The sequence below is a fragment of the Varanus komodoensis genome, unplaced genomic scaffold (genome assembly GCF_004798865.1).
Source record: "Varanus komodoensis strain SLA01 unplaced genomic scaffold, ASM479886v1 scaffold3, whole genome shotgun sequence".
In the NCBI taxonomy this organism is placed as follows: domain Eukaryota; kingdom Metazoa; phylum Chordata; class Lepidosauria; order Squamata; family Varanidae; genus Varanus; species Varanus komodoensis.
In genome coordinates this window covers 65,365,746-65,392,187 of record NW_025335761.1, presented here as the reverse complement: position 1 = coordinate 65,392,187, position 26,442 = coordinate 65,365,746, and the positions used below count along the sequence as shown (strand labels likewise).

The 26,442-nt window shown below is 48.4% G+C and overlaps 1 protein-coding gene and 1 long non-coding RNA gene across 4 annotated transcripts; one reads left to right on the top strand and one right to left on the bottom strand.

Annotated features, from left to right (window-relative positions):
• The first annotated feature begins 856 nt into the window (after positions 1-856).
• Positions 857-25,921, top strand: KLHDC1 (kelch domain containing 1). Of its 3 annotated transcripts, XM_044436441.1 has the most exons (13): positions 857-989; positions 5,256-5,326; positions 5,873-5,990; positions 7,269-7,387; positions 7,905-7,983; positions 8,105-8,188; positions 8,321-8,404; positions 10,126-10,184; positions 10,835-10,947; positions 14,117-14,189; positions 19,050-19,134; positions 21,761-21,813; positions 23,144-25,921. In XM_044436441.1, exons 1-13 carry the CDS (start codon positions 876-878, stop codon positions 23,316-23,318), a joined length of 1,227 nt encoding a protein of 408 aa, XP_044292376.1. In that variant the 5' UTR covers positions 857-875; the 3' UTR covers positions 23,319-25,921. The 3 variants fall into 3 exon arrangements, with proteins under 3 accessions (XP_044292376.1, XP_044292378.1, XP_044292377.1); XM_044436443.1 differs by lacking the exon at positions 21,761-21,813 and having other exon boundaries at positions 23,144-23,307; XM_044436442.1 differs by lacking the exons at positions 7,269-7,387; positions 7,905-7,983.
• On the bottom strand, positions 17,253-20,556 carry LOC123026622. Its single transcript, XR_006415340.1, has 3 exons — positions 20,155-20,556; positions 19,016-19,151; positions 17,253-17,428 (listed from the first exon to the last, which is right to left on the bottom strand). It is a non-coding gene; the product is annotated as an uncharacterized LOC123026622 (long non-coding RNA).
• Positions 25,922-26,442: the final 521 nt, after the last annotated feature.

Genomic DNA, 26,442 nt, shown 5'->3' with positions numbered 1-26,442 from the left:
CGTGCGGCCCCGTGAGAGGGCCCCGCTGCTCGAGGCGCCCCGGGCGGGCTCAGGCCTTCCTGGCCTTCGCCTCGGAGCTGATCGCCGTTTCCAGCCCCTTCACTGCTGCGCTGCCAAGTCTCAGTCTTCAGATTTCGGCGCCCAGGGGCTTTCTGAGCCGAGAGATCCAGAATCTTCCCCAACTGCCATTTCTTCACTGTTACTATTGAAAACAAACCTTTTTATTGGCCCAACATGTTAAGGTTTAATGGCTTTTTTAACTGGGGTTTGATGGAGGATGTGATGCTGTGCTTTGACTGTAGGACCATCCTAAGACTTTCTGTAATAAGACGGGATAGAAAAGCTTTAAATAAATAGAAGTAAAGTTCTGTAATTCATCTGCAGAAAAAAAAAATCTTCACATTCAGCTGCAATTCTGTGTTTGCACTTTCTTCTTTCCTCAAGAATGATTTTCATGCCTTCCTTCTGTTCGATCCCAGCTATTCAAGTATACTGTAACCTCGGTTTTATTACCGCTGACCTCCTTGAGTTCTCCATCCAGCTGTTGCACCTGCAACAAGGGAGCGGCCGGGACAACTCCCAGCATTCCTCACTTAGCCACCGCTGGCTGGGGAATGCCGGGAACTGTAGGACGTTCCTGCCTAGCGGGTGCAGAATCGCGCTCGGCGATCTCCAGCAGAGCCGCTCTAGGCGCGCCTCCGCAGAAGGGGATAGGGCCGCGGCGGCACCGCCCCCTCTCGCGCCCCGCCCCCCGGGCCGCGCTGTCTCCAGGCAACGGCAGGGCGGGGCGGGGCGCGGGCGCGCGTCGGAAGGCGGCAGAGCGCAGCGCCGTTGCTGAGGCGACGAGGCCAAGGACGGCCCCTCCTGGCGTCAAGATGGCGGCGGGCCTTCCTCCCCCCTTGCCGGAGTCGTTCTCCGTGGCCGAGGAACGGAGCGGGCATTGCGCCGTGGTGGATGGGAACTGTCTTTATGTGTGGGGGGGATACGTGGTAAGGACGGGAAGACGACGGGAAGCGGGCGACGAAGGGGCGCCGAGCAGGCCCCGCGGGCGGCCCGGGGAGAGGCGGGAGCGCGCCTTGCCCTGCGGCGGCTCGCGGGCGGCTGTCCCCGCCGCGGGCCGAAGTGGGCGGGGAAAAAGGCGCGGGGGCGCGCGCCGCGGCGGGTGAGGAGGGGGCGGAGGCCTCGCTCGGCCGCTGATTGGTCGCTGTCCGCGAGTCCCTCCGGCGGGGGCGGTGCGCGTGCCGCGCGACGTCCCCTCCCCCCCCCGAACGGCCGGGCGGCTCCCGGCGCTCCGGTTTTGAAACGGGAAACCCAGTTGCGGAGACGTTTCCCGAAGGTGTTGGGCAGATTCCAGCCCGAGGGCCGCTTAGCCGCGTGGACCGGATTCGCACCGACCGAGCAGCCGTGCTTGCCTTGAGCCGTGGGTGGCTGTGGCCTGCGAGCCCTGCCCTGTTGACCGAGAGAAACCCCGAAGTTCACAAAGCAGCAACAAAGCGTTTATTTATTTACAGGTGTCTCTGTTCTGCTCCGTGTGGAGATTTAGGAGCAGTGGACATAAAAGCGTAAACAAGTAACTATAGAATGGTGTGCTATAAGCAAGCTCAATAAAATAGGATGGATCAAAGGGGTTGGTTTAGCTCAGGAGAGCTTCCTGAAGCAGAGGAGTTTGCAGCAAGAACTGAAAACAGTCCCAGGCTTTGGGGCCTGCCCCACTGCAAGAGGTCCACTTGGCAGTGGAGTCGCTACCCTGGACAGTCTTCTCTGGGTGGACTTCAAATGGCTTTCAGGCCACCCAGAACAGTAACTAGGCAATTTGGGTGAGGGAGGAAGTGCTCTCTCCCTAGTTTAGGGCATTATACACTTAGTAGCAAAACTTTAAATCAAGCATTCTCTTCCTAGGTTGTGTTTAACCCATGATTGATTGTACTGCACTGAGAAGGGTTGGACCTACTGAATGGCGCCTTCTAGCTCTACAGTTTTTTGATTTTAAACCATAGTGCACTAACCTGGCAATTCAACAACAGTCCATGCTCTTAAGTTGTTGTGTCAAGCAGGCTATTTAAATGAATAGGACTTAAAAGCGCCTTGGCTAACTGATGTTAGTCCAACTTACTTGTATTTGACCCACTGCTGTAACTTTCTCTTCCCAGTGGTCCTAAAGGCAATTAAATTGCCAGCTCATATCTTCTCCCTCCATAGCCTCTAAAGTCTCTGACTGTGCAGACTTTCTGACCACAACCTGAAGTCAGCCTTTCTTCCCCCTTCCATCGCTTTTTGTAACATCCTGCTTAATGAAGAGATTAGGAGAACTCTAAAGCTTGGAGATTTTTTTCTGGTATTTTTTTTCAGTTGGCCTAATAAAGATATTACAATATATGAATTTTGGATTTTTTTCATATAGCTATGGTGGCTGCCCTTGTTTTTATAATACCTGGTTTCTTTGCCATGAGAATGCAGCCCTTTGCCTCCTGAGATTGGAGAGTATTCCCTCCCCCTAGAGGGACAGTGGGGGTGGAATTGGGCCTTGGTGTAAATCCTTGCCAAATCACAAAGCTAATCTTGTGCCAGTTGCACCACCTAAAAGTGCAGGGATAAGATTTGGGAGCGGCCTTGGAGGAGTGTAACAGCTCTACACAGCTACATGGCAGACAAAAGTCTGAGCTGTTTAGCTTCCCTGTCTCTTATACCCGAAGGAATCTTTGCCTGTTGAACTTCTGCCTGTTCTATATCTAGGTAACCAGAGGCAAGGAAATGTAGGGCAGACATTTGCTACTAAAACTCCCTGTTTTAGGCATAAGGGAGCCAGGGAGGGGGAGAAAGAAGAGGACTGGAGTCTCTATCGGACATCATGTCTTAGCCTATCATTTACAATTTCAAAACTGTGCAGTCTAGAATAAACCTTTCAGAATTACAGTGTTTGGTCAGAATCACATTAACGCCTCTAAAGGAGCAACCATGTGCATGTTTAGACAGAGAAAAGACATGCGGCTCCCAGCATTTTCCAGATAGCTGTGTCACAGGACTTTGTTGCCTCTAAACAAGTGTAGGATTGCAGGGCAAGTGGCTATCACTTACTTAGAGGGAGAGTGGAGGGGGAGCCACAGGGGGCTTGTCTCTGAGCTGGGGGAGCGGAGGGAGGGGGAATCCTGCTGCTGCTTTACTCTCCCTTTGTTCTGCAGCTTGACAGAACAGCTGACAGTCGAGGGAGCCACCGCTTTTGCAGGGCTGGCGGTGGAAGGCTTGGCATGCAGCGGGAGAGGCTGCTTTTGAATGATTTCCCTTGTAAAAAGATGTCCGCAAGGAAACAATTAGTGCATCCGGGTGGGGCTAGGTCTGTCCATTCTTTGCTGTGCTGGTTTTCTATTTGCTGTGAGGCCCTTTTTTGTACAGGGGCATTAAAAAAATGAAAACCCTACCTGCAGTTTGACTAGGTACAGTCCGTTCTGTGCTGTCCTCAATGCCTGTGCAAACCAGACCCTCAAAAGGACAGTGTGTATCGCTTCATCTTGCAATAAACCAGTTTGCAAGACCAAAATTCCTGTTAGAGCAAGCCCTGCATTTTTCCACACAGTCCTAAAAGTTGAAAACTTTTGGGGTTCCTCCCCAGGGAGACAAATATGGTCTCATTGCTGCTGGGTTTGGAGGAAGAAAAGCCACTGAAGATAAATTTGTTCATGTCTGTATTTGGTCCTTGAATAAATTTTGTTGCTGCTTTTTAAAAAAAACAAGCTGTGATATTTTTGTGTGTTTTATGATCTTGTAAGCCACTTTGTAAGGACTGCAGTGCTTGAACAGTACAGTAAAATAGTTTGAATTATAAGAAAGGTAAATAAATCAGTTAATTCAGGCCCTTTAGTAACTTGCTGCTTCCTAAAATCTGCATGTTAAAATGAAGATGTGTTGTTACCCTAGTCAGAATATATCGCCAAAACATTTCATGTTATATGGAGCGATGTGGAGTTTGTTTTTCAGGAAGGCTCTTGAAATCCAACCAAACTAATAACTGCAAATAAAGATTTCATTTCTCAGCCCAGTGCTTCAGATGTGTTGGCTTGGTTGGGGATAATGTGAGTCATAATCCAACATGACTAGAAGGCACCTGGTTGGAGAAAGCATACTGATATTTCCTTTTCATCATCAGTGTTTGGAAGCTAGAACTGTTGCTTGTCAGAAACTTGGCAAGGCGATCCTAAAAAAAAAGGCAAAGCAGAGCAACAGTGTCTGGAATAAGGAACATCTGTTGTTATCTCTCTAGGGCTTTTCTGGAATTTCAGAGAAGGGGTCTCTGACAACGGTGACCTCTTCCCATTTGAAAAGCTTCAGAGTGTTTTATTCAGAGGATTCTGTACTAGTAGAATGACTCCCGGCCTGATTTCCCTCCCTTGGCTGTGCTGCCGCCATGAAGGGTCTTTGCAGGTGCATGACTGCCCTCTCACCATGATTCCTCTGGGAGAGGGCCGGTCCCGCAGGCTGACCAGGGGGCAGGTGCTAGGACCTGGATAGGAATATTACCACTCCCACACTACAGTGTGCAAAAACACTCTGGATCTCTAACTCTGTGTGGAAATTGTGCAGGGACGCCTTTGCCAACACAACACTCTTGTCGCTTGCATTTCTAAGCGGCCGAGAAGCCACAGAAAAGGAACGAGGGAAGAGTTACGGTTCTTTTTGAATCATCAGCATGAGTTAGTGTCAGGCAGCGGGTTTCTAAAACATTGCCTTTCTAATGTGCTTGTGCCAATCTTGATGCAAAATAATTGCCACCTCACTCCGCATAGATTCCCTCCACTTTCCCCCAGAATCTTAGTGCCCTGTGTCTGCAGGGCCATGAGATCAGGCATTAAGTGCCCCAGTTAAAGTAAGCATATTGTCCAGGTTCATGGCCACTACTACTAATTTCCTGGTTTCTCCTTCAAAATAGAAACCAGTAAAATACGTATTCCATACAGAACTTTACAGTTGCAACCCCGTACTTGCCTGCCAACACTTGGATTGTGCTTTTAATTGCTTTACTTCTACTCTGCTACTGAGTCAAACATTATTTCTTTTTCCACAAGACACTCAGGTGGAACTCTGAGCTCAGCAGATATTAGGTAGCTAATAAATCTTGATAAGGTAAAATATTGCCATGTGTGTGTGTGATCACTGCCACGTTTCACCAAAACAAATCACTAGTTCAGAAACTAGATTTTGAAATGGAAAGTTGACAGAAGGTGAAGATGTTCTAATGAAATAATTGTGTGCTTTTTATATAGTCAATAGAAGAAAATGAAGTCTACTTACCTAATGATGAACTCTGGATCTATGAAATTGACAGTGGATTATGGTATGTTGATTTTTATAGGATCTCTGTATTGTAAGCTATTATTTTAGTTGGCTCTCTCAGAGCTCTTAATCTCTTTTCATAATGCTGGGTGTGAGAAAAATTGTGAGCCTAATACCGCAATCATACATTTCATATGCAAAGGTAAATTGGGTGATATTAATTGCCCTTCCACGTGATGTATTTGAAAATGGATATCTACAGTTTTCCCTTCCTGCTTGTTGGGCTATTGTGACCAGTGGGCTGAGTTTTTCACTGGGGTAAGGTAAAGTGTCGCAGAGCTCTTACCCAAAGTTTTCTCCAATCTCCAAACTTTACCTGCTTCCAAGAGATGGTTTTTCTGAGCAGTGGAGCAGAAGAGTAGCAATTTCCACATGCTCTTACAGCACAGGGCCAGAAGAAAAGAGCATTTGTTCTTGTAGCAGGTTACCCAGTCGTAATAGTGTCAGTTTGATTTTTACTTGGAGGAGCCATTGCCTGTCTTGGTTGTTCTGTGTCCATTACTCTCTGAGCACAATTCTTTTATTCTTTGTGTTTGCCGGACTGCAGGTCGATGCACCTCATGGAAGGGGAGTTGCCTCCATCCATGTCTGGTAGTTGTGGCGCTTGCCTTCGTGGAAAGCTATACCTCTTCGGCGGATGTGATGACAAAGGATACAGCAATGGGGTACTGGATCCCTTTCACTTTAGAAACTTTGAAAAATAACCAAGCCTACTAAGGATTAGAACATTCTGCAGCAAGCATTTATATCGATCAAGACATCTAAGGAGTGAGATTGTTGTTTTAGCACAGATGTAGCCTTAAAACTGTCTTTCCCAACCTGGTGTCCTCCAGTTTTTGGACTACAACTCCTGTAACTTCTAGCCAGTGTGGACAGAACCGTACTGGCTGAGCAGGATAGGAGCTGTAATCTGACACATTTCAAGGGCGGCAGGTTGGGGAAGTTTGCTTTAAAACCTGTGGCCATGACCACAAGAACTGCTCTGACTTGGCCCAAGTGCTTGAACATACTCCATGGGAATGTTGTTTGATTTTTTTCACAGCAGTACTTTGAAACCACCACTTAGTTGCAAATAGGTTTGCTATGTGGTGTGGGGGACGGGATGATTGCGAAAACAAGCTCCAAGCCTCACTGGGAGTGTAATGAATCATGTGGTTCTCTGGGTTCCAGCTACTACATCCAGTCGCCAAGTGCATTCATGCCCATGTGAACAGGATAGCTAGCAAGTTTTGCTCTTAAAGTCAGTCTAGAAGAATTTAAAACTAACTGATTTCAATAACTGTTAGGCTACCATTCAGAATTATTCTGCAGAGCTGTTGCTTAAGGGAGATGTTATTGAAACCAACGTTTGGGAACACCATGGCCATCAAATGCTTAACTAGATTTGGTAACCCTTTAACACTGGGAATCATTTCTGTACAAGCTGTGCCAAATGTAGAGCGAAAGGTTAATGTTACTCTTGTAGAAAGAGTAAAGAGTAACTGATTCCCAGCAGTTGAAACCAGAATGGGTGGGTCTTGCTGAAGCTGATATGACTGATTCCCCCGGGTCCCTGCAGTGGGTTCGCCAGTAGGAACAAGGTTAAACCTATTCCTATCTTCCATTATAAGCTCTGAAGCATGAAACTGAAGACCGCTCCATTTTAACAGTTCTGATAAGGGAATGAAAGCAAAAGCATCTTCATGCCAAGAACTGTCGCCTGAGTGCAGTGGCAGGCTCAGAGTCCTAAGCTCAGTGGAGACACTCCATAACAGAAGCGCTTCTGGTTGTTCACAGTTGACTGTATTGGCAGGGTGGAAACAAGAGGATTCAAACCTTTTCATGTAAAATGGCAAAGGAATGAATTTGATCAGTAGCTCTCCTGAGTTACCGCTTTTGCCAGTTAGCACATTATTTTTCAAGAATATTGCTGTCTGTTGAAAGTGTTCTGATTTTCTTTTAAGCTTTATTATGTTAATTTGCGAACAAGAAATGGAACCTATTTATGGAAAAAAATCACAGACTTTAAAGGTCAGCCTCCTACACCACGTGACAAACTTGCCTGCTGGGTATATAAAGACAGGTAATTATACTGGGAGAGTGTCACAACTGGGGAGATGGCATTAGCTTGCGAATATGACCGACTTGTAATTTTACATAGCTTGACAACTGTTGTCAGTTCTCTTACTTTGCCATGTTTCTTTTCTCTCAGTCACACAAAGGAAAATGTGTTGCTATCAACATCCCTTAAGTTATATGCGAGCCCTGGTGGAGAATAGGTTTGTAGATGGTGATAATGTTATAAGATCATTAAATGACAAGGGCTGAAGTATTAACTGACTTACAAAGATGAAATAATTCAATATTAATACACTTTGTAAAGTTTTTCTCTCTCCTTATTTGATAGAGCATCATTGATCTAAGCTTTTAAAGCTAAAACACCTGATCCTATGACTGTTTGCACATGTAGGTTGAGAGGTGCACACGAGAATAAAAATGTTGATTAGAGGTGGAGTCAAAGCAGTCTGGTGGAATTAGGACAGAACTAAATGATCTCTTAGATGCAGCAGAAATTTTAATTTCAATTCTAATCTTCTCAGGCTAATCTATTTTGGTGGTTATGGCTGCCGGAAACAAAGTGAGCTGAATGACTGTTTTGAAGTTCATGATGCATTTTGGGTAAGGGTTCTGTTACTGTTCCAAATAAAGAGGACCCTGCATTTGATGCAGTATTACCAGCACTTTCATTGCTGTCGTTACCGTTCCTGTTAACCTTCGGTTCATATCCTTTTTCTTTTAGGAAGGTCAGGTGTTCTGGGGATGGCACAACGATGTTCATGTATTCGACACAACTCTGCAGGCTTGGTATCAGCCGACAATTAAAGTAAGTGCTGTGTGAGTTTCGTGGGCACCTGCCCACTTGGCCTGATGTGGTCCAGGCACCACCGTATCCCTTCTTCCTGAGCCCCTTGGGGTGATCGGAGTCCCTGAACTGTGTTTTCCCGTTTGCTTGCAGCAAGGAGTTCCGCCTCAGCCTCGAGCAGCCCATGCCTGCGCAGTCCTGGGAAACAAAGGATTTGTCTTTGGAGGACGGGTTTTGGTTTGTATTCCTCTTGGCCTCCGTCCCTTGAAAAAACAGGGGAAGCAGTGGATTTGCGTGCTGCAAGGAGAACTTGGGAAGCAAAACAGACAGAGGTGCTATCCCTTGGCCTCCCAACCATGTCTGGGGGGGCCATAGGATTCTTCCTGAGCCCCTGCTCCAAGGGCCTGCAGTCTTGGAGCTGGGACTCTGAACACGCTGCCCCGGCCCACCTGCCTCTCAGCTGGTACGAAGAGAACCACTTTAACTGCCTCCGAGGCCAGGATCCATAACTGGGGAGCAGTCAGAGTGGCACGCCAGGGAGGAGAGGAGACTCAGACTCATGGCTAATGCCACATCCAAACAGTGGCCCAGCTCCTTCACTCCCCCTCCCTCTCCCCTGGATAATTAAAAATGAACCCTTGTTGAAATACAGAGTGGGCGCCAGGCAGGGGATCAGCAGAGGTCGCGGCTGCGGCACCCCATTCTTTGCATTGGAGTTTGGGCAGCATAGGACTCCCCCCTAAGGACAGTTTCTTGAAATGAAGGAACTGCTGTGACGGAAGGAATGACATTGTACTATTCTTTGACTTCCTTTTTGAAAAGATCTTGGGCGTGTTTCTGTCGTTACGTGCCCAAGCACGTGCCCTTTGCTGAGCTAGCAAAGCTCCGGGGCTGCAAAGGGATTCTGTGGGAAGATTGTGCCTCATTGTCAGTCACATCACAGACGCCGGCTACAACAAGCACACACAAAAATACACACAGCACACAAACGTGTACATATCAGAAACGTTCCAGCCAGGAGATTTTGGAGACTGAGGACATAATGAAAAACTGGTGTACCTGTAACCAGAATGTAATAGGGAAAAAGTGTGTATTTTGTGTAGCCAGAGTAGAACCCTCCTTGAGTGCTATTTTTGGTAGAAAGGCAGGGTACAAATGGAGTCAACACAGGGGCTTCCATGGCTCGGATCAGCAGTGACATGCCTTCGAATGTTGCCTGCTGCTGGGGACAACAGCTGCTGTCTCCATGTCTGGCTTGTGGGCTGCCCACTGAAGCATCTGAGTGGCCATGGGGAGACGTGATGCTGCGCTCGGCAGGCCTTTGGGCTGATCCAGCCGGACACATCTTCCCCTCTGATGAAACTTGGGTGCAGCACTGACATTCCTGTGCTCTGTAACTGCAATGACACTTTCCTCGTGCGAGTGCAGCCAGCGCGGGGGGATTGCCAGGAGCTTCGTCTCCGTCCTTCATGCTGTGTGCACGGTGGCAGGCCGCCCATATTTGGAACGAGACGGCAATGTTCCTCCCAGCCCAGCAAGGGATGAATGGAGGACAGTAAAATAGGGAGCCTGCAGTGCTGAATCAGACTGTCGGTCCATCGAACCCGAAATTGTCTGTTGTGACTTGCAGCGGCCCTGCAGCATTACCTGACATCCGGGGGTGGGGGTGAGGTGCTCTAGAGATGAAGCACACCTGTGGCTGTGCACCAGCAAGGATGCACCACTGATGTTTCCTCTCTGTGTGGCCAAGGTTACAGCAAGGAAGCATCATGTGCTTCAGTATTAAACACTTGATCCCATAGTTCCAAAACTGTTCTTCCATGACTTCTATGAGAAGGAACTTGGCTCCATTTTCCTCGTTTCCTGTAAAGTTGCAAGATGTATATGAGTGGTATTTCTTAAAATTGCTCAAATCAGGTTGAGTTGCCATATTTATCTAATTATATTTGTTTTCACAGCAAACAAGGATGAATGATTTGCATTCTTTGAATTTAGACACGTGGGTGTGGTCAGGACAGTAAGTTTTTCTTTTCTTTTCTCACTTTCCTGTGGAACATAATGTTTGTTAAATATATTGATAATTTAGCCCTGAATATTTTATAGTGGCCTTTTCCTTTCTCTTAACATAAGGAACAAAGATGTGGCATAGTAAGTGTATTACAGTAGCAAGCAGCATCATAACGTGCATTTCTCTGGACTGTGTGGTATCAGAACGCTTTTGTCACGAGTGCTGCTGCAGACTTCTCCAATCTGGTGTGGAAAGCAAAGGGAGTTCCCATGCAAATGAAGTACACCTTGGGGCTTTCATGCATCCTGTAGGTACCCAAGAAGTCCCATAGCAAAGCAAAACAATATAGGAAAATAAAGGGCTGCCCAGTCAGCCCCAACACTGACAAGCAGGCAGGCACATACTCCCCCTTGTGTTTCAGGTTGGGAGCTCGCTCCGTTGAGCTGCCCACTGACAAAGGCTCCAACCCAGGCTTGTCCTCCAGCCATTCCCTGCTTCTGGCACACGTGCAGAATGCCGTGAGCGAGCGCTCCGTAAGCAAATCATCTGACGACAGCCTCCCTCCATAAACATGCAGAACACCCAGCCCCATAATGGTGTTGCTTTCTTCTTCAGTTATGTGTGACTTTTCGTTGTCGCTCGCTTGCTTCCCCACTTAGAATTTGTACAAATGGAGAAAAACCAAGAGACAGATCCTGGCACACTTTGACGTCTCTAGCAGATGGCAAACTTTTCCTGTATGGTGGGCTGAGTTCAGACAATGTACCCTTAAGTAAGTAGCTTTCCTTCTTTTTTCCGTAACTATTGAGACTGCTGCGCAAATGAGAATGCAAGCTGTAACAGTTGGCATGATAAATGAGTGTTAATATTAGATTAAAATGGATGCCTAGTGAAATGATGGCATGACAGCAATGAAGAACGAACTCTGGAATGCCCTGTCATCCCCCTGACGCTGACCTCCCTCCAAGGCAAGGAGCGCTTTTCCTTCCTATATTTAAAAGGCTCGCAGAATTCCCTTTTCTCAGTCTGGATTTCTCGGTGTGGTGAACGCCTCCCTCCTGCTAGAAGGCAAGACTAAAGGACTGCTGCCTTTCCTGCTGTAAGAGGAGAGACCCCATCCATCTCTTGCGCCATCTTCCACAGAGCCTTTGAGTGCTGCAGTAAGCAGGGGAGCTGAGTGGGCAGCGGAGTGGCACGGCTCTGTGGATTCTGAGCTATCTGTGGCTGATGGATGCAAACACTGGCCCAGCATGCAGCTGCTGTGAACCTCCCTCTTGGGTGTAATCAGGAAAGGACTTGTAAGGAAACTGCTGAGCTTGTGCCCCTGTTAGACCAGTATTTGGTGCAGCTGCACTTAGAATATGGAGCACAGTGTGCACCTGAAGAAGGACACTGTTGTGTTGGAAGGAGGAGCGACTCCTCCGGGAGGAATGGTTACATCAGTTGGGACTGTTTAACTTGGAGGAAAAGCAAGTCGAAGGAGACGTTGTAAGAGTGGCATTACGCTGGGTGGAGAGGGGGACGTTTTCCCTCCCTCTCATCATACTAGAGCCCAAAGAGGGCATCCCGTGAAGATGCTTGGTGGGCAATCCAGAACACGTACGGGGAAGTACCTCTTCATGCAGGGCATAGTTACTCTTCGGAAGTGAGTGCCCCAGGAAGTGGTGGTGGCTACCAAACTGGATGCCTTTGAAGCGGGCCGGGCACATTCACGCGGGAGGAAGCCACTCTTGCGTTGCCTATATTGTCAGAGGCAGCATGCCAGCGTGCAGCCAGTCGCTGAGGAGCCTGGGCGGCTGGACTGGATGGACTGTTGCTCTGATCTAGCTGCGCTTCTTCAATGTTCTTCTGCACGGAGCTTCAAAGACAGAGAGAAAACAGACAGAACCAGCCCTGTCCTTCCCTCCATTCTGTCATCAGTCGCTGAGTGGAGGACTCGTTTGTCGAAAGTATTCCTCGGGGCCCGCCTGGCCTCCCTGGGCAGAGGTGAGGAAGCACAGGGCCGCTGCTCCCCGGGACTGCCCAGGCGCCTTGCTCCTGGCCTCTGCCATGGCTCCTGGGGGGGCCCCAGCATTAGCAGTAAGAGCAGCACCAGCAAACCCAGGCATAGCTGAGGCCTGACCTGGGCAACTCCCTCCATCTTGATCTGCCCCGTAGGGGTGATGGTGGATCTTTGGTGGATGCATCCTTTGGGTTTAGGTATGGCAGAGAGAGGGCATGGTAGCCACTGCTCCCCCACCCTGTTCTCGGGGTGCTGCCGCTGTGTATCCCTCTCCTGTGGGCTCTGTGCTCTGCTGACTGGGGATGGGAAGTCGGGCTTAACTGGGAAGTGCCTTGTCGTCAGGGCAGCCCCTCCCTCGGCTCTGGCTTCGGCATATCTCACTAGGTGGGGATCCGTGCCTTGCATCTGTGTGGTGCCCCACTGGGGAGGTGGAGCTGCCTGTGGTGCAGAATTCTCCTCCTCCTCCTCCTCCTCCTCCTCCCCCCTGTTGGGTCTGGACCAGCTGCATTTCCACTGGGTTGTGGCTAGAGTGGCTTTGTCTGCTGGTAGAGTTCTCACCCAAGTTTTGTATAGATATAGATTTGAGTTTTGAAGTACAGCTGGTTTCTCCCCTCACAGCAGGGAATGTAGCCCTCTTTTAACCCTGCCTCCTCCTGGTTCAGAAGGACACTTCGCATCTTCCCATCCAGAGTGAAATTACTCAGTATTTTTGTAAAGGGTGTGATTGTATCTACTTGGCTGATACAGTGGCTCTGACAGTTGAACAGAGAGGGGTGATTTTCAGTTTTTTCTGTAGTCCTCTGCATACCCCCAGAAACTTCAGTTCCCGGGTTGTAGTCCTGTGCACACTTTAACTTCATGGAATGTACTTCCAGTTCCTCGGAAGCACGTACATAGCCAAAGTGTGTGTACAATTGCATCGCCATGTTTATTTTGGGGAACCCCTTACAGCATGTACCATCTTATGAATTTTGGCGGAAAATATCTCATGACGTTTTTTCTAGCAGTGTTATTCTGAGTTTTGGGTGGTTTCTAGTTTTGGCCCAATATGAGGCAGACATTTTGAAGATGCCACGGTTGTAAAGCAGGGGCCCTCAAACTTTTTGAACAGGGGGCCAGTTGAAAGGCTGCAGTGACAGTCACGGGCCGGCGAGGTGGGGGTGCCTGGGGGTGCGGGCCGGTGAGGTGCCGTCGGGCGCGCACGAGACGCCATCGGGCGCGCGCAGCAGTGGCTCGCTCGCTTGGAGATCTCCCAGCGAGTCCAAAACCATCTTGGAGTGAGCAGGCCACCCCTCCCCGCCCGTGCAGCAAGTGCGCGCGCGGGCGGCGAATGGTGGCATGGGCCGGATGGATGGCCATGGTGGGCCGGATCCATCCCACGGGCTGTAGTTTGAGGACCCATGTTCTAAAGAGTCCCTCGAGCCTACTTTCTTGTCTGCCCCTGCAAGAAAGAAGCCCCGAACCTTTCACAGGCAACGTTTTCAACAGCCAAAAGGAAAAATGTATCTGGAAGAAGAGAAATGATTGCTTGCTTCTAATAATTGCTTAGCTCACTCACAAGCTCTATGGAGGAGCGGAATGTTGGTGGAACTTAGATGTCCTGATCCAAAGAACCGTGCCACTCGTCCCATGAGTTCAGAGAGGGTTTGGGCCTCTTTGTTCTTTGCGGCCACACCTGCAGCCACACGGCAAACCTCTCTGAAACATAAGGCGAGTTGCAAAAGCAGCGGGTCGTGGCATGGCACTCGCTCAAGAGCAAGGGTCGGAGCCCCGCTGGGCGTGCCCGGGCTGCCTTTGGGGTCCTGGCTAGGGGGACCCCAGCTTTTCATGCCCTTAGCAGTTATTTCGCATTGAAGAAGCAGAAGTACTCTTTACATGGTTACTTATCAACTATGTTTTGAGAAAGAAACAATCTTAATCTGTGCAACTTTCTTTTCAGGTGATGGTTGGATGTATGGTGTTGCAACAAATGAATGGAAGCAACTTGCATACTTGCCACAGAGCAGACCTAGGTAGGACGAGCCAGTCGGCCGTTGCTGACGCTGAGGGAAGTATGACTAGATCAGCAGGGTGCCATGTTCTGCATCGGAAATCTAATGGTGCCCGCAGAACGGCACGCCTGTTTAGGCAGAGATGCTCCTTGCTTTCCACCAGCTCGCCCCCTCCCCTGCACCAGCCGCTGCCCTGATGCCTCCTCAGGGGCCGTTCCGGGGACCCCTGACCCTCAGGAGTGGCTTTGCGGAGGCTGTTACATGCAGTGCAAAGCTGCCCTCCCCTGTGCTGTGCCCTCCAGGTGTGTTGCACTGTATCACGGGGTTTTGATGACACTGGCTGGAAGTTATGGGAGTCGCATCTGGAGAGCACCAGATTTTGGAAGGCTAAATAATAGAAGTCTGTTAAAAGTTCATAGGTCTGAACCAGTGTCTTCTTTTAAAAATTGCTCACATTTTTAATCTTGTGTTTTCAAATAAGTTTATCCTGCTTCTCTAATGGAACCAGTAATTAACTTTTAAATGTTTTTGAAATGCTACTGAAGAGGAATAAGTAATGTAACTTTGGATAATTTTAGGATTTGAATAACATTTGGCTGCATTTAGATCTGTTAAAAACCTAAAGTCAATGGATATATGTTGAATGCTCAAGTTCCCATCGTAACATGTTTAATTAGAAGGATGATTGAGTTCAGCCCAAACTGCTTTCTGGTAATTTGAACGACTGTTAAATCCTGATTGAAAGCAACTTCTCTGTGTGTGAGAATGCACATGGTGCTGAAGGAGCGAGGCTGCATACACATTCTTTTGCCTGTCTGTATTTATAGACTGCCATATTAAAAAAAGTCCTCTTGGTTGTTCACAAAATAAGAGCACCGGATTAAAAATAATAATACAGAATACAATACTAAAACACCCCCAAACAAAATAAAAACAGATAAAGACATGTATGCAGAAGAACGTGAGATGTATCATTGTATGTGACTGTGGCATCACTGAATGCTGGACAGGTGTTGTCAGGGGGATGGATATAACCTCACTCCTGCACCTCCTGCTCCCTCCAGACACACAGAAGTTGCCCCCTGCCAATAACAAGGGTTGTTTTTCACCTGCATCTCCAAACATAAGGCAAGAGATGTGTGCAAAGTCTGGCAGATCACTCTGGGGAGGAATAGCCATCCCCTGAGCCCCTCCCTGCCCAGGCGACATTCTTGGGAAACTGGTCCCTGATGGACTGGCAGACAGCGTGTTCCAGGGGATCGAAGGTCTCCTTTTCTAGTAAAGAGCATTCCTCTTTTACTTGTGGGTTTCATGGAATGGGCTGGACCTAGAGAAAGTTGGCTGCAGAACAAGAAGTCCCAGGGCTTCTAGCTGTGGCCTCCTAGGCACATTTGCTTCAAAAGACGTTCCACTGAATTCCCAGAGCCACAGGGCTGAGTCACACGCGCTGGCCTGTCACCTTTATATAAAATATAAATGTCCATGTGTGCCCGCCCGCCTCTTGAGATCAGCGGGAGAGGCCCTTCTCCAGGAACCCTCCATGAAGGATATTAGGAGGGTGAGTACCCGTAGGAGGGCCTTCTCCGTGGTGGCGCCCAGTCTATGGTATGCACTCCCCAGAGAGGTCTGCCTGGCGCCGAAACACAAATAACGACGGTAGAGTACCCGGAGAAGGCCTTTCTCTGAGGTGGCGCCCCATCTGTGGAATGCGCTCCCCAGAGCGGTCCACCTGGTGCCGTCGTTATTTGTTTTTCGGTGCCAGGCCAAGACCTTTTTATTTAAACGTCATTTTCATTGCTGATATCATTTATTTATTTTACATCTTTGGCCAGGACGTCTCCAATTATATTGTTTCTATATTGTTATTATTTATTTATTGTTGTGAGCCACCCCGAGGCTTCGGTGAATGGGGCGGCATAGAAGCTTTCTAAATAAATAAATAAAGTAACATTTATACCATCAACTGTCCCTGGGTTTTAGGGCAGAGACAAAAGGCTGGCTCCAGTGTTGCAGGAGTGGCCTTCCACCTGCCTAATGGAACTTCCGCTGTTCTCCTTCCTCCCGGCACAGCCCCCTTCCCACCTCCAGCAGCTGCTCTGGAGCGACAATGGGGAGGGAACATCCATTCCGCCAGTGGTTTTTCTTCTGCCTGCAGATGGTTCGGCTTGGATGCAATCCAGTATTCCCAATTTCTTAACTATGGCTCTTAAAAGAAGACTTGGAGCTGATACTTTCCTTTCCCTTCCCTCCTGCTTTCTCCAACACAAATCCACCTCGTCCTGATCAGGGCCACTAGCTTTCCCTGTGGTGTCAGAAGTGAGCTGGGTGGCTGTCGGGGAGAGACCCCCTCAGTGGTGGCACCCCATTGTGGAACGCCCTCCCCAGAATGATTTGCCAGGCACCGGTCTCCTAGTGCTCTCAGCGCCACCCACAGACTTGACTATTTTCTTGGGCTTTCAAAAGAGTTTTAATCCTGCTGATTATTTGTGCTGCTTTTATGATTGTGTGGGGTTCTCTGTTGCATTCACATTGTCATTGTTTCACACTTTTAAAATACTTCCTAGAAACGAAGAGTGGTCTACACTCTTACACTCCGTAACTAACTGTCCAAGCTAGCCTCCTTATACCTCAAGCTTTGCAGCTGTATGTGCGAGTGGCATCCCTGCAGAAATAGCGTACCTGGAGTGATGCTTGTGAAACAGGCCTTTGGCCTTGGGCGCTGTGAGCCATCAGGTCACATCCCCAGTGAGAAACACCCTGTGTGGCCTCATCTCCTGTCCAAGTGGAATACTGATGCCCAGGGGGGTGGGGTTGGCCTGGTTGGTGGCAGCCCGCCTTTCCCTTGGCTGCACCCTGCCTTTGCTCTGTTGATCGTGATCTGGCTCCCACTTCTCTTGCAATATTGGCACTGCCTATTCAGCTTTTCTCCAGAGGCACTACTTAGTAAGCGTTCCAAAGAATACGTTAGAGTTGAGTGTTAACTCCGAAATGTTTCCATTATAACAGGTACTATCATTCCAGATGGAGGTGTTGTTTAAAAAGATGATGTTCATTTAGCTGATTAATGATGCAAATAACGTGCTTTATTAGAATGTCTAGGTGCTAAGTTAGAGCAGCTGTGAGAGGACATAAGCTCTGTCAGTCTGTAGAAAAAGCCTCAGGTTTCAAGCTAGGAGTCAAGGCAGGAAAGGCTTTTCCGTGTTCTGCGATGATCCAGTCCAGGCCAGAGTTTTCCTAATGCAGATAAGACAGAGGCAGACCTATCAACAGGTATGAGGAAGAGAACAGGTGGGATACAGTTTAGTGTAAGGAGAACAGTGCATGATTACTGAAATGAACAACATAAGAAGTGCTCTTTAGTGATGCAGTAGCTAAATAAACAAAAGGGGCCAAATTCCTGGTGACCGAAGTGCGTTATACGCTGGGTCCGTTAATTCCAAAAGTAAAACCGAGGTCAGTGCAGTGTGCAGCGAACCTCTCCTAGCAAAGTATCGGTGCAAACCTGTATGGATTGGTTGTATTTTGTGTCTGTGCATACCCGTTTGTTTATTTTGTGCTAGTGTGCACAAAAAGAAACCTTCGCTAGAGCTTGATTTTGGAAAATGCGACCTTCATGGGGAAACCACTCTTGGCCACTTCATCCGGCCGAGTGATGAAGAATCAAGGCCCTTGCTTTCTTTCTCCCTCCCCCATGTTGCGGAGGGGGGGCTCGCGCTGCTTGTGGAAAGCTGCTGCCTGAGCAAAATGAGGAAACTCTCTTCACACAGTGGTTTCCCCACAAAGGGCGGGGGGTCGTTGTACTATTTAAGCAAATTCCATCTGTGTGCTTGATTCCTTGACCCCAGCTGAGAATCGGGCCTGTGTAGCACAGCTGGGCATCCTGAACTGGCCGCTTTTGGCCAAGAATAGCTGGCTGCAGAGTCCACGTGGCTGCCTGCAGCGGGCCTGGGAAGACCATATGGGGAGGGGGAGGCGCCCTTCTTGTCCTGAGAAATTTCCTCAGCGATCAGTGCATGCTCTGCCCCACAGGGGACTGTTTTACTGCTTCGGCTTGGCTTCGGCCCGCGTGGTTCTGAACGGGAGCCGAGATCCGCAAACAGCCCCAACAGTCCTTCAGGGGAGCCAGGTGCTGCATGGTTGCCACGCTCACCCTGAAGGTCTGAACATTCTTACTCTCGGTATCCGTGCTAACCGTTTCAGGACCAAATTGGGTGACCTTTGGACCGTGTATATCACGCAAAAGAGACGTTCAAGTTCATGATAAGACCAAGTTCATGCTTGTCACCACAGCCACTGAAAGTCGAATGCGCTGAAGGAGTCTGTTTTCTTAAAGCAGAACAGCCATTTGGGTTGCTTTGACTCCTACTTAAATCTTTCTCACTAATCCTGGATTCCATAATTGCAAGGATCAATGTAGTAACGTTCCAGTTACATTGTTAATCTGTTACACATTTCAGTTTATCAAAACTGTAAATCCACTCTTGGTAAGTAGTCAAAGGCCCAAAAGATTTAAAATTTTTGATTCGTGGCTACTGAGGTCAAAATACCCTTAAAATCCATTTGAGTGGACTAGTTTGTTAATTTGGGATACAATCCTATGCATGTTGAGACAGAAAAAGAGCCTGCAACTCCCAGCATCCCCCACAAGTTTAGAAGGGCAACGCGGCGAGTCATAGAATCATTTTCTGTCTAAACATGCATAGGATTGCAACCACATATACTTAGAAGCAGTTACTGTACTTAAGCGCTAGAGATTAAGGGGGAAGTCCCAGATCAGGGATGTGATGGCTCCTTCTCTACCCTGGAGCCCTGGAGCCATTTGAAAACTTGTTTAAGTCTGCACTTACCTGAGAATTCATTCTAACTATCATATGTTTTTAGGTTGTGGCATACAGCCTGCCTTGGTAAAGAAGGTGAAGTGATGGTTTTTGGAGGGAGTAAAGATGACTTGCATTTCCTGGATACGGTCAGTGAATGTCATACCTGTTAAATGACATAATCACTACTGATACATCTTGTAATTAAAATACAAATGAATGATGTTTATTTTTATGGCAGAGGGTTCAGGCAGCCAAAATGAGATCATTCGAGAGCTCTTTTCTTCTGACTAAGCTCCCTCAAATCCTGTTTTGCTCACCACCAAATGCAGCAGAATGTCTCCGTGTGTGATTGTCACTCATCCCCATCTCTTTGCAGAGTTCTGGGTTTGTCCTACGTGGGGGTGATTTCCCTGTAGGAAAGGCATAATGTGTAACATGGTGGGCAATGCCAGGGGGGCATCCTTGCTTATCCTAAAACAATTTTAAGCAAAGGTTTTGCAAGGACTCAGCAAGGTCCCTCTTCAGGGTGGGTGGGGAAACGTTCTAGCCAGCTTGGATTATCATGGACAGCTGGACTCGCCATTTTAAGGAAACTGCCCACCCATGGTAATTAAAGGAACCACTGCCCTCGCCTGTGTGTCCCACTACCCTCACCATATGGTTGACAGGAACAAAGTGCAAAGGTTGTAACTGCAAAGGCTGTAATGCACAGGATGTGGAACCCCCTTGCTTCAGGAGATCTAACTTGCCCCATCTTCCGTGGCCTTTTGAATAAATCTGTGTTGATATCTTATTAAATCCAGCGGAGGAAGTCTGCAGGTTTGTGGCAGTCCCCAGCAGTGCCGCTGCCTTAGGCTATTTCCACGGGGCCAGCAGGACCCACCTCTCCCGCAGCAAGGAGCTGGCATTGCCCAGAGCAAGCAGAAGGCCCGTTTCTAGAGCAGGCCAGGCCTGCGGATCGCCCTGCTGCTTCCTTCCAGGAACGAGTGCCTTGGCCAGTTTCTCTGTTGCACAGCTGGGGGGTCCCACCAGAGCCCGACAGTGACATGAGATGTCATTGCTGCGACACTGCGTGCTGTCGCCTGTACCTCTGAGGCGGTGCATTTGATGAAAACGTCACTAGAAATGGCCATGGGCTGGAAGCGAATCAGTCAACTGAGGCTCACCTTGAGGGTACTGATGGCAGGTGTTTAAGATTCTGGGACATGATGGTCTGACTGAGGTTGCCCTGCCCCTTCCACAGTGGGCCCGGCGCCTGGGCCTCGCTCTGGCTGTCCGAGTTTCCATGATGCAAAGAGCCTCTGACCAGCTTAAGCTGGTATGATAATTGCAGTCCGTGGTATTCCACACTCTGGCTCTTCAGGAATGTAGCATAACTGGTTCAGAATAAGATTGCAGGAATGTTGACGGTGGCACTTGAGCCCGAAAGTGCATTGCCAGCATATTTCTGAGCCCTATTCAAAGTCGAGAAGACCTTCAGGACTGCCCTCCTCTCCTGTGAATCCACCTGACTTTTGAGACAATCTTGAGGGCCCAAAGGTGAGTTTGGTGGCTGTTGAGGAATGGGTCTCCTCTCCGGCACATCTCTTGAATATCCTCCTGAAACCAATCAGAGCGATGTTTTCATTGCTATAGGTACTAAAATAAACTCTCTTGTTTTATTGGTTCCGTTTTTGGTGTTTTGTCCTAGCGTTTTTATCGACTCACTGCTGCATGGTTGGTGTGATGGATTTTTCCGTTTGATATGAAGAGGCATCCAAAACTGGGTTAACTCAACCCCTGTTGCCCAGAGAGGCAAAGATCATACGACCTAAATGTTTGCCTTTAGGCTGGGTGCTGCTAAGCTTCACCAAGTTCTTTTCCCAGCCTTTGCCAATGTTTTGCTTTGGCTTCCAGATGCTTTTGTTCCCTTACCCACCTCTGATCTATCTGAATGGTCAGTGACCATTTCACTAAGATGCTCTTCCTCAAGGTGGCTTGCGGGTGCCAATCTCACCCACTCCAAGAATACGTGTAGGAAAGGCACTCCTCACCATGGACCACCTGTGCCCATTTCATTGCCAAAAGCAGTACTCTGTATTGATTGGTGGGATCACAGAGTAGCAGAGGTGGAAGGGGCCAAGGATGTCCTTGGGTCCAGCCCCCTGCTGTTGCAGGTCACCAGTTTACACCATCCCACTGAGAAGGCTGTCCAGTTCCTTTTTGAACGTCTCTGGTGCGGGAGAGACATGACCTCTCTAGGCAACTGGTTCCACTGTTGCATGGCACCGTCTTCCACAGGCCCCAGAAGCTGCACGTTGAAAGCCTGTATTGCCGCAGTACCTGCCTAAACAGCTCCTCCTCGCAAGGCAGTCGCCACACGTGAGCCCTCCTTCCGCGGCCCATGTGAGTGCTTTCCCTGCTCAAGCCTGAACGAGGCCCACCGGGCGAAGGGATTCACCTCACTCTGTCCTGTGGACTGCACGGTACTCGGCCTCTAGCTCAGCCAAATTTCGGAACAGGGCAAAGTCCTGCAGCACCAGGCCTGAAAGCAGGAAATGAGGTCACAGATCCCTGCCCACTGGGGCAATGGGGTCACTAAGCTTCTGGATGCTTCCGTCACACCAAACCAGATTGAACCTTCCCGGGAAGTGGCCAAGGGTTGGTTGTCTTGGGTTGCTTATTTTAATCAATTGTTGGTGTGGTGCTTTGTATTGCTGTAAATCGCTTTGAATACTTTTACAGAAAATCAGCCTGTAACTATTTAAAATAAATGCCTGTGTTCTTGCCCAGGGACACTGCAGTGACTTGCTGATTTTCCAGACACAGCCGTACTCGCTTTTCAGGTAATGGAAGTCTGGCCAGGCAGGGGTGCAGCGCCTTAGGCCCAGAGGCCAAATCCAGCCTGTGTGGTGCCCCTGCAAGCCAGGTTCCCTTCCTAGATGCCCTTTCCCTGTCCCCCAGTTACCAAATATTGGGTGGTTTCCCGGTCTTGGGGCATCTCTCCCTTTGCATTCTGAAAGGCTGCAGTGTAAGGCTCAGTGTATCGGCAGGTGCGGACCCTCCCCTTTTGTCCGTCTTCTCTGCCATCCCTGGAACGCGGCTCCGGGAACACCGCTCCAAAGGAATCTGGCCCTGGGGTGGGAGAGGTTAGGAAGCCCTGCTGTAATGCCTCCAGCAGAGGACAGCGGAGGACGTGGTTTTTACTGGCAGCTTTATTCCAAGCCGTGAAATGGGAAGTGCCTGGACCAGAGGGCTGCCTGCAGGGCCCCCGCACACCCTGAGCTCTGCAGGTGCAGGGGCTGCCCAGTTCTCTGTGGGAGCCGGAGAATGCTTGGACGTTCCCCAGTTGGAAAGGAGGCGGGGCTGGTCCTGCCGCTCTGAAGCTCAGCAGAACGTGGGACCGGGCCGAGGGGAGGTCTTCAGAGTTCTGTGGGACTTGAATCCACTGAAATGTTGCCATTGCGTATCTGCCGGGTTCAGTCTTGGAACCATGAACAAAACACAACGTGACCCTGACGTGTCCAGAGCACTGCAGGCACACGGCGCGGTAGTCCTTGCCACAGCCTTGTGTTCCCCCCTTCCCGCAGCTGAATTGGAGGGTGAGGCCGAGGTGGGCTGCACTCAGAGACTGCCCTCGTCTTTATGACCAGGCCAGTGCCAGTTCCAAGCCCCTCGTTTGTGAGGCCTGCGTAGCGCACAGCTTGTGAAACAGGTCACACCACCTGGGGCTTGCAGCCACTTGGAAGCCACAGACGGCTGACAAGACCCGTGTGTGACCGTTGCTGCTCCTCACAACATGAGGTGGCTGCTGAGTAGAGAGGAACCGAGCAGATGGGAAGCCATCGGCTAAGCAGCAGTTCTGCTCAGACTCTCGGGAGCTCAAGCGTAGTGTGGATTCTCAGCGATGAGGAGCCAAGCCTTGGTCTGGGCTGAAGTGTCAGTGGAACAATATGAACTTGCCCAAAGCTGCATAGTCCATTTTTTCCCCTTTATTTATTTAATGTCTGTACTGCCCAATAGCCAGAGCTCTTGGCTGACGGATGTGAGAAGAAATTGTGACGGTGCTTTGGGTGCACATCAGCCAAAGCACGTCATTGCTTTGGTTGAAATAGTTTGCTCTGTGCAGTCCTTTTTTCCTTCAACACCTTTTCATTTCAGCATTATTTCTTTCAGACTGAGCCTCGATTGCATTGCTAAAAACACTGTTCTCTTGGAGAGCCAAATTTCCTGGTTACCATCCAGACTCTTGGAGGAAGCTGCCGATAAAATAACTTTCTGGGCTGCCGTGAACTATCGCCAAGAAAAGAAAGCCAAAGAGGAAGGGCAGGAGCAGATCCAGGTCTCCTAGCAACCCTCCCATGTGGGCACATGACACGGAGCACCAACTGTCGCTAGAAATCAATTAGAAATATTGCAGGTCAGCTGTTTGATCAACTGAGTATCTAAGGTTCATTCAGGTTGGGAGAATTAGAAATTCGCTGGTTTCCTGATGCATAAGAAACAGTTGCAGATGTTTATCAGTGGTGCACCGGCTTCACTTTGGAGCTTTGGCAGTTAATTACTTTTATTCAGTACACTGAGCCAGCCAGTTGATCCAGTTATTATTAAAATTAAATTAATGAGGCTTCAGACAGTCAAGATTGATTAAGGCACATTTTTCCGTATTGCGACACTTTTGCCATTGTCTGAAAACTCAAGTTTCTTTAATATAATCACAGCCTAAATGGATAACACTGTAAAGGGGATTGAAGATAGTACAGGCTGTTAAGACCCTGCTATACAAACACTATACAAATACTGCTACACAAGTACAAGTTGCACTGTGTTAAATATTTTTACTGTGCATTTTCAAAATGCTTTCACTGAACATTGATTGACTGTAATTAATCATTGTTTTGAAAAAGTTATACATAGCACCTGTTGGATATGTAAAGTTTGTATTGAACTTTGTTGAAAATATTTTGTTTATTTATTGTAAATGTATTTATAAAATACTATTTTCCTATCTGTTTTATGCATTTAGTTAATAAGGATCTTGTCATTAACATTTCTTCACTTTGAATAGAATGTTACTGTGAGCCGCTTTTATTCACTTGCCTATTTGAGCAGAGGGCTTGAAAAAACTACTTGTTCAGAAGTTCTGCTCTTATCACAATAATCACAAAGCGCATATACTTTAAGGAAATTAAGGAGGGGGCTTCAGCCATAGGATGTTATTTTATATCTCAGCATGAATGTTAAGCTGTGTTTTCTTTTAAGGAGACATTTGATACCAGCAGTTAATTTCTGTTGCGGAAGAGGCAATGCCAGGTTTGTTTGGTTTTTTTTTTTTGGTTTTTTGGTATAAATGGCCTTTGCTCTCTGCCAGAAATGTAAGCTAAAATGGGGAAGGCAGGTCACCTCCATCCCTCAGACTGATTGTGTAACTTACCAAACAAAGGGGCCTGTCACAGCCATCGGTCTTGCACGTCCTGGGGTGCAAGACTATGCCTGCTCAGGCAAAACACAGTTCTACAATTCCCAGCATTCCCCAGACCAAACGGCTGCCTGGGGCATGCTGGGAGTTGTAGAACTCTTCGTCTAAACAGGCAAAGGCACCATTAAGGAGCTAAATGTAAATTACTGAGAATATTAATCTTGCATTGAATTCAGTGGGTTAAGCGCTTGGCTCTGTTTAGCAGTTTCCGTGATGTTGCGCACGGAGGGGAGGCCAGCTGCTTCGGGGGCAATGGCACATTGTACCTTAAAAACACTGTAAGGAGATGCCTGCACCACGCCGCGTTTTCTCACAGGATCCGCCCCAGCTCTGCCTCCTCCCAAGCTAATCTGCTTGGCATCAGTGCAGCAAAGGTGCCGCAGCCCTGGAGTGAATCTGAAGTCTTGGCCGGCGCAGCAAACACTTCCCTTTTCTGTAGCGCTGTTCAAGTGCCAAGGTGGCCATCCCTTCGTTTTCTGGAAAGTCCACCCTGTCTTTAACAACTGCCCGGCTAAGCTGAAATACAGAAGCAATGCTTTCCCACCTGCTGATGTAGCGAAGGGAGCTGGCGCTCCTCGTGCGCCTTCTAACGGTGACAATTTGGCACCAGCCCTTGTGGGATAGAAGTCCTTTCTTCCATCACTCAAACTGCTCTGACTGTATATGAACATTTCCTCTCCCGCTCCAGGGTTTTTTTAATTGGAGTCCTAAGACAAGGTCCTGTGATTCACAAATGCAGGTTTTTCAAAAGGAAGTCACGGATGTGAATGCTCAAAAGGCCCAGCTTTCAGGATAAAAACAGCCTTCAGAATGGACACAGGCACCACTGGTTTTGGAGGATGTTGCGAAACATCCAGTTCTTACATTATGCTTCTCTGTATGTGCAGGACGCTCAGGCTTGCTGGGTATACCAAGAATGAAGGCGTGCTTCCGGAAGTGACATAAGTAAAGCGACAGTCTGCTGGGAGGGCCTCCTGTGCGAGCCCCCGGAGACTGCAGGGGTGCAGAGGAATGTTTTTGAGCGGTTCCCATGCATTTCAGGTGGGGTGTGAGCAGAAGAACATTTTTGGTGGAATGTGGCCAGTCTTTAGTAGTGATGGCCATGGAGAGCTGCAGAATCCGAAATCTTTGTGCTCGGATTGGTGTGAGAATTACCTTTGACTTCTGCATCAAACCAAAGAAACAATGATTGAATTGTTGCCATAATATAAAATCCTAACAAGGACAAAGTCAGAGTACTTGACTCCAAAGTTCACTAGCAAGATTTTGGTAGGTATTCCATACCTGAGGTAGCAAATTCTGATAAGGAAGTGAAGTATTCATTAAGTTTCTCACATTGAAATTGTGCTCAAAACCGGCTCCAAAAGTGCCTTCACCACCTCACTGTTTGATCCACGTTCTACAATGCCTGCCAGACGCCTGTGTGACTTTTGTGTCCGTTTTTCAATATGGAAGTAAAACTCTTTAAATTTTGACTGTCTTGCCTGTATTTTCTTAAGCAAATAAAGTTTGCTCTCCGGGGTACAATCCTTATGTTGCCAAAATAGCACCATTCACAGATGAGAGAGAGATGTAGAAGTATATGTAGGTGATAGACGTAAAGTAAGAGGAACCTAAGGGGAGAATTTGCTAAAAGCCCAGTTGAGCCATTGGTGGCTAGAGAACACTGCATGTTTATTGGGGAAGGACAGAAGAACTGGGGGAGGGAGGGCTTTCTCAGCGGTGGCGCCTAAGTTATGGAATGCGCTCCTTAGAGAGGTCCGCCTGGCGCCGTCGTTATTTGCTTTTCGGCGCCAGGCGAAGACCTTTTTATTTAAGCGGTATTTTAACTGTTAATATTATTTGATCTTATCTGGCCAGGGCGGCTTATTTTATATTGTATTTTTTGGATTTTTAATGTTTATATGTGTTGCGATCTATTTTATAATTGCTTTTATTTATTGTTTGTATGCCGCCCCATTCGCCGAAGCCTCGGGGCGGCTTACAAACAATAAAT

Bases quoted from the DNA above. Each gene is read 5' to 3' on its own strand.
- KLHDC1 (XM_044436441.1), top strand. From the start codon at position 876: ATGGCGGCGGGCCTTCCTCCCCCCTTGCCGGAGTCGTTCTCCGTGGCC. The intron at 10,185-10,834 runs GTAAGTTTTTCT...TTCCCCACTTAG, and splicing joins ACGTGGGTGTGGTCAGGACA to AATTTGTACAAATGGAGAAA. The intron at 14,190-19,049 runs GTAGGACGAGCC...ATATGTTTTTAG, and splicing joins TTGCCACAGAGCAGACCTAG to GTTGTGGCATACAGCCTGCC.